This window comes from Colobus angolensis, unplaced genomic scaffold (genome assembly GCF_000951035.1).
Source record: "Colobus angolensis palliatus isolate OR3802 unplaced genomic scaffold, Cang.pa_1.0 Scaffold57, whole genome shotgun sequence".
NCBI lineage: Eukaryota > Metazoa > Chordata > Mammalia > Primates > Cercopithecidae > Colobus > Colobus angolensis.
The window spans coordinates 3,790,569-3,802,830 of NW_012119265.1; the positions used below are offsets into that span (position 1 = coordinate 3,790,569).

The window sequence follows — 12,262 nt, forward strand, 5'->3', positions numbered from 1 at the left end:
AAAAAAAAAAAAAAAAAAAGTGTGTGCAGAGGGGATCCATATTTCACATATTGTTTTCCAAATTGCAGCTGTCACATAAAATATCTTGGTCTCTTTTACTATGCTAGAACATATTGATCTAATTCACTAACAGGTGCACAGCATTTCGCTGGATGGATGCCATATAATTTATTTATATAAACCTCTACAGGTGAACACCAGTCTTCCTTCCAAAGTTTCACTATGATCAGCAACGATACAAATGAATAGCCTAGTGCACCTTTATAGGCTTTTAAGTTTCTCTCTGAAAAATTCCTATAAATAAAATAAACTGGGCTGGGCACAGTGGCTCATGCCTGTAATTCCAGCACTTTGGGAGGCCGAGGTGGGTGAATCACCTGAGGTCGTCAGGAGTTCGAGACCGGCCTGGCCAACATGGTGAAACTCTGTCTCCACTAAAAACACAAAAAATGAGCCGGGTGTGGTGGCAGGTGCCTGTAATCCCAGCTACTTGGGAGGCTGAGCCAGGAGAATTGCTTGAACCCGGGAGGCGGAGGTTGCAGTGAGCTGAGATCACACCATTGCACTCCAGCCTGGGTGACAGAGTGAAACTGTCTCAAAATAAATAAATAAATAAAATAAAATAAACTGCTTAGTCAAAGATATTTACAAGCAAAATTGTGGGTAATCCTCAAAATTTCCTCCAAAATCATACAATTTACAACCCACCAACAGAACCTGTTTTCTCACACTCTCCCCAGACATTGGACATTTATTTTTATTCTTTGCTAATGTGATTGGCCTCCCATCCCTCCCTCTGAGAGATGGTTCGTAACTCATTTATTTGCATTTATTTCATTATTAGAAAGTTGGAACAACTTTTCATACTTTATTGGCTACTTATTTTTCTTGTTATTTCCCTATGTCCTTCACCCAATTTTTTAATAGGTTTTTTTTTTTTTTTCTTGGAGGATTAGTCAGCAGGGAAATTGGCCATTTTTCTTTCACACAAAATATTTTTTCTATTTTCTTGTTACTTATGTTTTTGCTCTACAGAATTTTCTGAACTTTTATGTAGGCACACATCATTTTTCTGTTGTTTAATGGCACTAGTTTTTGTGCCGTTTTCTGAAAGAAATCTGCCAGTGAATCTGTTCCATGCCTGGCTCTTACAACACTATTTCCTATATTTTCTCTCCCAATTAAAAAAGTCTTCTATATTATTTACTAAATTATTCCATACTTAAATGACTTGGGTTGTTCCCCCCTAAAAAAGCATTCTCTCAAATGAACTTTGTTGTTTCATAAATTCTTCCATACTTTTATGACTTACGATTTTTTTCTGTTAAAAAAAGGTACTCCTTTAAACTGACTTTCCAGCAATCCCTCTGTGATACAGACAGATGGGAACAAGGAGAAGGGTGCTCACACACAGCCCCAGTGGCACCACAGAAAGCACACAACCCAGCTCGGGCTTCAGAGGGAGCCACCCGGGAGCACTGCCTGTCCAAGCTGAGACCTGAGGGTGAGCCAGAGTTGATCCTGTTAAGGAAAGGAAGGGCATGGAGGCAGAGAAAATTCTATGTAAATGCCCCAAAGCATTTCAATATGCCAAGTGGGAAAACAATGATGGGATGCTACTAATGCGGTAGTGGTTATGAATGCAAGTCTCACTTCCACTCTGTACCCCGACTACAATTATGGGCAACTGAGTGGACCTAACCACAGGTCAGACCATTCACATAAATCTGCCCTTTATTACCAGAAAAACAACACCAGGGCATGCACTCTATTAGGGATGCAGACCATTAATACTGTGCTAGGAATAACTAGCCTCACTATAACACCCACAATTTACTGAGCACTTACTATGTCCCAAGCATAGTACCTTTCATAAAGTAACTCTCACCCCTCTACCTGCCTGTCCAGTCCTTTCCCTCATTCCATGGTTACACATTTACTTTGTGCCTAAGGTTATGGCAATGAAAAGCCTCAGAAACACTATTAATGTATTTTAAGAAAGGCAAAAAATAGATTTCAAATAAGCAATTGAGGGCCTAAAAAAAATATCCAACCCTGTGATTCGGTTACTGCATTTCAAAGAATCTATCCTAAGAAAATAACAGAGATGAAGAAAGATTCATGTTTGAAGGCACCAGTCATAAAATCAGGCCTAACTGTAAGGAAATGGAAACTAGTGTTCAATGGGAGAAAGACCAAACATTAAAATATTTTTATAGACAAAGATACGAGTATGCTTTTATTCTTTAATCATACAAGAGTATGATTTTCATAGGCAAATAAGATTTAAACACCTGGTCCTTATCACGATTTTTAAACCTTATGTTAGAATATTTAGAATATGAGAAAGCATGGCATAAATATATTCCACTGTCGGGAATAAAGGTTAAAAATCATTTACGGAAATTAGAAACAGGCCAGGTGTGGTGGCTCACACCTGTAATCTCAACACTTTAAGAGTCTGAGGCAGGAAGATTATTTGAGTCAAGGAGTCCAAGACCAGCCTGGCAACATAGTAAGACTACATCTCTATAAAAAAAATACATATATATTAAAAAATAGCTGGGCATGATGGTACATGGCTGTAGACCTAACTTCTCTGGAGGCTGAGGTAGGAGGATCCTTTGAGCCATGAATTAGAGGCTGCAGTGAGCTATGATCCTACACTATACTTTGGCCTGGGTGGCAGAGTTAGAACCCGTGTCTCAAAAAATAAAATAAAATAAAATAGAAACAAAGTGCTGTTTAGTTTCCTCATTTGTAAAACGGGAATAATGCTTACATACTCCTTGGTAAAGGGATTAAATAAGAAATGTGAAAGCAGTGGGTACAGATGCTTAGCACACACATATGCCAGCTTTCCACTTCTTCACTGCAATGAGTGATTCTGCACTTAATCTTACTATGCATTAAACTCAACTATAGAATACAGTTCTATAGAAGAGACTGAGGGATTACGAAACCAGGATAAGGCAGTCCTAACTACACTCGCTTCTTCTGCACACAGAGAAAATGTATACTACAGTTCCCTCATTCAACTCACTCTAAACTGAGGCATCCTTTAGAAACAAAAATAGAATAGTTCATTTTTGTTTGTAAAATAGTAAATAAACAGAAAAATAAAAGGGATAGTCATATATAATCCTTTTTTTCATGAAGTGACTGAATGATTCTAACTTTGGGTTTTAAAAAGATAAAAATTTACAGCTGTAAAAGGAATAATATTGTGTACTGGCATGAAAAGATGTTTAGGTATGTTAAATGACCAAAAAAACCCAAAAAAACAAAACAAAAAAAACTCAGCAAAATAGTTGTGTTGCGTGATCCCACTCTGGCAGAGAATATTCAGGACTGTGCCTCATCCATAATAGAGGCACCTTTATGTGGTGGGATTGTGAGAGAATTTTCCTATTTCTACAATGTTTGAGCTAAACATTTCAAAATTTCATATGTCATATTTACAATATTTAGCTCTCTTTAAAAACATGCATTTTGATTTAAAATGTAAACTTAAAATTCAAAATACTCAAATTCAACTACATCTTGTTTGAAGAAAATATCCAAAATAAAAACATTTCTTAAATTTGATGGGCTGGAAATGGTCACTGAGAGTTATTCTTTACTAAGTAGGAGACCCAAGGAACTGACCTTCTGGAAGCCTGGATTACATCAATTACTTGAGGTAGGTCAGCTCAAGAGGATTTCACAAATATCTATCCCAAATGAACTCTGATTATTAAGGGAGCTAAGTTTTCCATTTTAAGACATGACTACAAATTCATCTGAAAAATATTTTAAAGGATTAAACTAGGGCTGGAGACTTTCACTTGGCTCTGGCTGAAAGTAGTTCAACTTTACGTAAAAAACACTCACTGAAACCTCACAATGACACCTTAACTACAACCCTGATCCCTAAAGCGCCCTGCTCCTTTCTGGCAGTTTCTAAAAGAAAACACATGCTCTCTCTGAATCCTTACACAACCCTCTGAGATGCGCCACCACTGCTCTGCCATGCGCAAGTAAGCACTCAATTTCCATCATCACATCAATTCAGTACCTTCCCTAGCAACAGGAGGTGGCAAATCTCAGGATTATTTTTATATAATCACATTTTATTTTCCATGAAGTATGTCTTTTGGTGTTCAAAAGAGACTTGAGATTATGAAAACTCTTTTGCATCATGACAGGCCTTGAAAATATCTAGAAGTGAGAGAAACTGGGCATTTCAGGAATCTTCACACAGTGGCAGGGTGTACAGGTGAGGGGTGCTGCCTCTCCAGGGTTAATCCCAGCCCTTGGTTCACTAGAGCACATACGACCTTCCAAGATATAGCAATCTGTATAACAAAATGTAATGTTTTTCTTTTCTGATACTGTTACACACACACATGCACACAGCATAAAAATATAGTTCAGATCTAAATACAAACTTAAGAATTAGCAGAACCTGGGAATAAGTCAGTCACAACAACCCTGAGACCCAGTTTTTTCTGCTTTAAATACATTAATAACTCATGGGGTGAGGGTAGAGAAGAAATGAGATAGTAAATGCAAAAACCTTTTATAAGTTCTAGAAGGTATAACCTTAAGAGTAGCCAGTGATACTGGCTGAAAACAAGTTATATTTTCCTAGCAGATCCACATTTTCTGGTGGAAACACCATAAACAAACTCCATGGGACAAGACCTGAGACCCTCTGAAGGACACAGTGAAACAGTTGTAAGGCTGGTGAGCTCCTGTCTACCTGTAGAGTTTTTGTTCTGCTGAGTTCAGTATACAGAATTGAATTCTCAAGACAGTAGATTTATATGGGCCACAGTGGCTGACAACCCAAAATATACTGGAGGGAGAACAGAAGTATCTAAAGGATATTTTTTGGATGTTGGTTGTGCCTTCCCCTTGAAATCTGCAGTAATATTTAAATTTCTTCTTCATCCTTTATCCTATTTCTCAATTTGTTTAGGGCATGCATTTCTGTTTCCTGGCAAAAGTATAATCATATATTCTAAAACTTGTCAGTGAAGATAATGTGACATCATTCCTGAAAACATAATTATAAAGTAGTACCTAGATGTTCATACAATTTGTCTTTCTTTTAAATCCACATGTGAAAATCAAGGGCTCCTAAACCAGCAGGTACATTTCCCCAGGTATCCTTAGATTAATTATCAGTCCCATTCCCCCATCTAACAAGAACTGGTAACCAATTTCTTTCCTGTTGTGAGTGGAAAGATTACTTCAACCTATCAGGTGTCTACTGGGTAGCAGTGCTATTTCTGGTGTCAGACAAATACATAATCCATACAGTTCTGTTCCTGTAATTTTAATATGTCCAGCAGTACAGATTCAAAGAAGATTGTGTTGGAGGTACTGCCTAATATCATTCCTCTTCTTCATCCCTTAAGGAAGCATACAGTTTAAAGGGCAGATGATAGGGAACGTACCTTCAGTTTCCACTGAAGGCTGGGTCTCCCCTGGGGGCAGGAGTAGGGGGAGAAAAGGCAGGTGAGAAAGTAGAGGAGGTACTGTTCAGGACTGGGGGCAAGGTGGGAGATGAGGAAAGGATGATGTGGGTGAGGACACCAAAGTTGTAGGGAAGTTTTCCCATCGAACAACAACAACAAAAATAATGAGTTATTTTTTAAATAATGAGTTAGGTATTTCTCAACTAATCTGTCTGCCAAACTCATATTGTCCCCAAAAGTATATAGAGACACATGGTTCCCTCCTTAAGAGTCAAAGGAACTAATTAATGTGAGATCGATTTATTTCTTTAATACTTAATTTTCCTTGAGCTGCCAAACCACCGAAACCTAGATATTCAGCTAGTCTGTTAATGGAACCTTAAAAAAATACATTTACCTTTACAAGAACTTTGATATGCATGATCACATTCAAGATCCATGTAGGCACAGCCGGTTTGGCTAACTGACTGAAAATCAGAGGTTAAACAAGGGTTTTTTCTTTTCTTTTTTTTTTTTTTTTGAGACGGAGTCTGGCTCTGTCACCCAGGCTGGAGTGCAGTGGCCAGATCTCAGCTCACTGCAAGCTCCTCCTCTCGGGTTTACGCCATTCTCCTGCCTCAGCCTCCTGAGTAGCTGGGACTACAGGCGCCCGCCACCTCGCCCAGCTAGTTTTTTGCATTTTTTAGTAGAGACGGGGTTTCACCAAAACAAGGGTTTTAAAACTGTGCTGTAAGGTTCCATATTTCATTAACAAGTGGTTTTCTACAGTTAGTGAAAGGCTTGTCATGAAGTTAAAAGGAAAAAGAGTCTAAAGGCAATCACAGAACACAAAATTTTCAAAAATAATGAAGATAGAATATCTCACAATCAACCTGTGGCCCACACAATTCAAGGCCTATTGACAGTCAGTAAAAATCCTTGAGAGCAGAGACCTGTCTTTCTCCTCTGTATTGCCAGAACATTTTGTGCACATAACAGTGCACAATGAAAGCTCATTAAAAAATATTTGGCTATTAGAACAACGGTCCTGGGTCTCAAGAGATTCTTTCACCCTACTAGATATTGGGCACAATTCTAGAAACAAAGAAAAACTAACAAGCCATTCTTCTTAAAACACATAGTTTGGAAAAAAGAAAGATGGAGAGTTAGGTGAAGCTGACCTAAGCAGACCACTGTTGACAGTTCTGTTATCCCTGAACCCTAAAATTTCTTTTTTATTCTAAATTCTGAATGGTTCTGGTATTTGCTTTATATTTTTCTGCTTGGTCAGGAAAGGAAATCCACTATGACATATCTCTCTTCTGAAAATCTAATGCTCACATTTAGCCAAGAATTTTTGGGATTTTCTTTCTTCTTCTTTTTTGTTTTGAGATGGAGTCTTGCTCTGTCGCCCAGGCTGAAGTACAGTGGCGTGATCTCGGCTCACTGCAGCCTCTGCCTCCCAGGTTCAAGCGATTCTCAGGCCTCAGCCTCCCGAGTAGCTGGGATTACAGGCCTGCACCACAACACCCAGCTAATTTTGGTTTTTGTTTTTGTTTTTTTGAGATGGAGTCTCACTCTGTCACCAGGCTGGAGTGCAGTGGCATGATTTTGGCTCACTGTAACCTCCACCTCCCGGGTTCACGTGATTCTCCTGCTTCAGCCTCCTGAGTAGCTGAGACCACAGGCACGCGTGCCACCACGCCCAGCTTATTTTTGTATTTTTAGCCAAGACAAGGTTTCACCATGTTGGCCAGGATGGTCTCGACCTCTTGACCTCATGATCTGCCCGCCTCGGCCTCCCAAAGTGCTGGGATTACAGATGTGAGCCACCGCACTTGGTCTAATTTTTGTATTTTTAGTAGAGATAGGGTTTCACCATGTTGGCCAGGCTAGTCTCGCTCTCCTGGTCTCAAGTGATCCGCCTGCCTTGGCTTCCCAAAGTGCTGGGATTACAGGCATGAGCCACTGCGCCCAACCCCTATGTTGAGTTCCAAAAGTTGTATTGCTTTTGACGTTCCTTCAACAACTCACCTAAGTTCTGCTACCTGCTGCTGCTGGGCTGGTGATCTGAAAGAACAAGACTAGAATTCATGCCTTCATGAAACTACATTCTGGAAGTGGCCATCTTCCTCAAATAAATAGTATTACACATCATGTGTGGTACCATGAAAGAAATAGGGTATTGTGACAGCAAATAATGGGGGAAAAGATGGAGGTGGGAACCTATCTTAGTGAGGGAGGTCAGGAAAGGCCTCACCGAAGAAGTGGACTTTAAGTTGAATAGTGAAAGACAAGGTATCAATCAGGAGGAAAAGTGTTCCAGGCAGAAGAAACGGCAAGGAAAAAGCCCCACTGGTGGAAGTTTCATGTGACTGAGGATTTGAGAGAAGGCCTATAACTGTGGAGCAGTGAAAAAGGGGGAGCACAGGGATGAACTTATTTGAGTGCTTAATACATTCTAGGCATCATGCTAAACACTTTAAATACATGCTGTTAGGTAATCACTACCAGAAACCTATGGAGTTAGATACCCTGCCATTTTCAAAATGAAATAAACATGAAGTTAAGAAACTTGCTCAGGGCCAGGCATGGTGGCTCACGCCTGTAATCCCAGCACATGGGGAGGCTGGGGCTGGCGGATGGCTTGAGCTCCGGGGTCCAAGATCGGCCTGGGCAACACGGCAAAACCCTGTCTCCACAAAAAATACAAAAAAACTAGTTAGGCGTGTTGATGCATGCCTGTAGTCCCAGACATCAGGGAGGCTGAGATAGGAGAATCCCTTGAGCCCAGGGAAGTCAAAGCTGCAGTGAGCTGTGATCTTGCCACTGCACTGCCTGGGTGACAGGGTGAGACCCTGTCCCCTCCCCCATCAAAAAAACTTCCTCAAACTCACATAGCAGCCGGGCGCGGTGGCTCATATCTGTAATCCTAACACTTTGGGAGGCTGAGACAGGAGGATGGCTCAGCCCACAAGTTCGACATTGGCCTGGACAACACAGGGAGACCTTGTCTCTACAAAAAATTTAAAAATTAGCCAGGTATGGTGGTGCATGCCTGTAGTCCCACCTACTCAAAAGGTTAAGATGGGAGGATTGCCTGAGCCCAGGAGTTTGAGGCTGCAGTATGCCATGATTGTGCCAGTGCACTCCAGCCTGGGTGACAGAGCAAGACCTGGTCTCAAAAAAAAAAAAAAAAAAAAAAAAAAAAAACACATAGCAAGTGGTGGAGCTTGGACTCAATTCAAGGGAGCATGAGTCCAAAGCCCACATTTTAAACTCAACCTCAGAGTCTAAGTTACAGAGGCAAACAGTAGCCAAATCACAGGAGGCTTCATATGCCATAATAAGGAGCTTGGATTTTATTTTAAATGCAATGGGAGCCAATGAGAGGTTTAAGCAAAACAGTGACATCTTATTTACATTTCTATTGTGGCTTATTTACATTTCTATTGTGTTTGGAGACCAGAGGCAAGGTAGGGAAGAGCTGTCTGAGTAAAAGAAGGGAGATCACTTAGTAGTCAGGAGAGAAAAGATGGTGGTCTGAACTAAAAGTTAGATAGATTCAAGACATATTTTGACATCAAAATGAATTAGACTTGCTGATTATTTGGATGCAGAGAGTAAGAGAAAAAGAAAAGTCTAGGATAACTCCCAGGTTTCTGGCTTTAGTAACAAATAGATTATGATGAGTAATACTGAAATGGTCTAGAAACTGAGTTTGGGAAAGAGCGCCAGAGTCAGTTCAATCATTCCATAAATCTTTATTGAGCTTCTACTATGTGAGAATACAACAGTGTATAAAAGGGAAAAACTCTTGCCCTCATAGAGTTTATATCACTGGGTGGGGGGCAGTTAGACAAATTAATATGCACAACCATCAGATGGTGATAAGTGTTATGGAAAAGAAAAGATAATAAAGCTGGTTAAACAGGCAAGAGGTTAGCATTTTAATAGAAGGATCAGAAAGATACTCTCTAAGATATGAGCAAGCACCTAAAAAAAAAAAAAAAAGGAGGCAGCCCTGAAGATTTCTGATAGAGAAAGAGTTCCTGGCTTCTAAATACCACTGCAAAAGTCCTGAGGAAGCAGTGTTCTTGGTATGTCTGAGGACAGACAAGGAGGCCACAGTGGCACAGCAGATTAGTTAAGAGAGAAAATAATAGGAGATTAAATCAGAGGAACAGATAATATAGAACTTTGGTTAAGGACTCCAGCTTTTACTTTGGGTAAAGCGAAAAACCACTGGAAGATCTGAACAGAAATGGAGGAGTAGCATAACGCTGGCTGCAACATGGAAATTGCATAAAAGGGGAGCAAGGATGGAAGCAGAGATATAAGAGGAAATAACCTTATGTCTCTGGTAGATCGGATCAGGTGATGGTGAAAGGGTCAGATTTAAGATAACTTGTGAAGAGTAGATGGGATTTGTTGATGGGACTAAATCGAGTCAGGTTAAGAGAGGAGTCGGCCGGGCGCGGTGGCTCAAGCCTGTAATCAATCCCAGCACTTTGGGAGGCCGAGACGGGCGGATCACGAGGTCAGGAGATCGAGACCATCCTGGCTAACACGGTGAAACCCCGTCTCTACTAAAAATACAAAAAAAAAACTAGCCGGACGACGTGGCGGGCGCCTGTAGTCCCAGCTACTTGGGAGGCTGAGGCAGGAGAATGGCGTGAACCCGGGAGGCGGAGCTTGCAGTGAGCTGAGATCCGGCCACTGCACTCCAGCCTGGGCGGCAGAGCGAGACTCTGTCTCAAAAAAAAAAAAAAAAAAAAAGAGAGGAGTCAAGGAGAACTGAAAGGTTTTTTTTTAGCCTGAACCAAACGAACAATGAGATTGACATTTACTGGGTTGGGATGAGCATGGGAAAACAGATTTAGGATGGAAAATAAGGAGTTCAGTTTGCCATATTAAAATGAAGATATCTATTACAAATCTAAATATTGATGTTGAATAGGCAGCTGTTTTCTGGACTTTAGAGAAGTCTAGGTTGGAAATGCAAGTCTGGCAGTCTTAAGCACATAGATGATATTTAAATTATGTGAATAGATATAGTAAAACGTGTAGACAGACAAGAAGGTCCAGAACTAAATCCTCAATTAAATCCATCAGTTAGACATTTCCATCTCATATCCAGTATTTTTATAACTGGTTTAATTTTTAAAGCTATCACTTACTACATAAGCAGTTTCTAAAGTCATCAAGAGCACCAATGAGACACAGCAACAAACTAAAAAAGAGTTTGTCATTCAAATCTCCTCAAAAGAGAAAGAAAAGAACTCCATCCACGATCACAGAAATACTAAGAACTCAAAACATTCCCAAATATAGAGGATATAGTATCTAGTGGTTAAATGCGGGTACATAGGTCCAAGCTGTCTGAATTTTAATTCTTGTTCCTACACTTATTTGTGTGACCTAGGGCAAAGCACTTACTGTGCAGCTTCCTAGTAAGTTGGGGATAAGTTATTGGGTTGTTGCTAATGAATTAATACCTGAATTTTTGTGCTCAGAATGCTAGCTATCTTACTATCATTGACACTAAGTTGTTGAAACAGAAGTTGAGAGTGGGAGACCCGGCAGCTAATCACGCTAATTTTTCAATTTTCTTAACCAAGAACTTGTAGCTCTCTGTTTAGATTTCGAAATGGAACCAAAACATGTTCCTAAAAGCATTTCTCTTAGCTAAAAGCATGCAGCTGTCAATCTGAATTTTAAAACAAGGCCAAAACACTTTCACAAATTCCTAAGAACCCAAAATAATCTTTAGAGGCAGGGAGGGGAAAGGGGAGTTAACAGCAAGCCCCAACTCACACATTAGAGTAAGCATGTCTGATAACAAAGTCCATCTGTGACAGACTACCAGGCCCAAATCCCTCTAAAGCAGTTATTTGATTCTCTTCTACTCTCTTCTCTAGAGAATGAGTATAAATGTGCTTTAAAAGATAGAAACCCAAGCTTTTGAATGGGAGCACATACAGCAAAGAGCTGGGAATCCAAGTCAATGGCAGCTACAGGGGAAAACTTCTCCAGAGAGTCACCACTTACTCCTTTTTTCCCCAGTGGCCAAGAGCACCGTGGGGTCAAACTCCTCTTCGGTGGGTGATGGGGAAACGGCGCCCTTCCCTCATCTGGCCCCTACGCTGTCCTCCGGTAGCAAAGCTCCGGTGCAGAGCAGTTAGCTACACTCCCTCTCTCTCCCTCCTCTCGCCGGGATCTCGTGCCCGGACGGGGAGCCCCAAGTTCCAGCCTTCGGCCGCCTGGCTGGAGGAGACACAGCAGAAGAAACAATAGGGCCGTGGCGGCCGCCGTACCTCTCCCTGTCGCGGCCGTCGAAGTAGACGAAATCGCCGCTCTGAACGCATTTGGCGCAGGTCAGCCGCCGGCGGGTAGTGTTGCACAGTGGACAGCGCTCCACAGCCACGTACAGCCCCTCCGCGTCGTCCACAGAGTCCACCAGGTCCCGGGCGAGCGGCCGGGGCCCGCACCCAGGAGCCTCCGGCGCCCGGGGTCCCTTCCCACTGGGAGACGCCATGATGGCCTGAGAGGAGAGCCAGTCACGTGGGATTTTGTTTTCAACCGGGTGCATTCTGGGCCAGGAGGAGGGGCCTGGGGGAGGCGGGCTGGGATCCCGGCGAGCCTCCCCGGGCCCGGCGACCCCTTGGACCCCTCTGGGCCCGCGGGTGCCTGTCCCAGGCGCTGTTGTTTTTCCGGTTTGCTGAGGGGCAACAGGTCCCGAAGCAAGGGGAGAGTTATATTAGAGGGGCTAGTCTGCCAAACAAAATGTCATCATCTCCTGGCTCAGGCCAAGACTA

At 41.8% G+C, this 12,262-nt stretch overlaps 1 protein-coding gene across 1 annotated transcript in view; it reads right to left on the reverse strand.

Annotated features, from left to right (window-relative positions):
* ATG14 (autophagy related 14) overlaps positions 1–12,034 on the reverse strand; it is a 46,781-nt gene extending 34,747 nt beyond the window's left edge. Inside the window, exon 1 of the mRNA XM_011961858.1 lies at positions 11,762–12,034. Coding sequence (XP_011817248.1) covers positions 11,762–11,982 — 221 coding nt within the window. The 5' untranslated portion in view covers positions 11,983–12,034. The remainder of the gene's footprint in view (positions 1–11,761) is intronic.
* Positions 12,035–12,262: the final 228 nt, after the last annotated feature.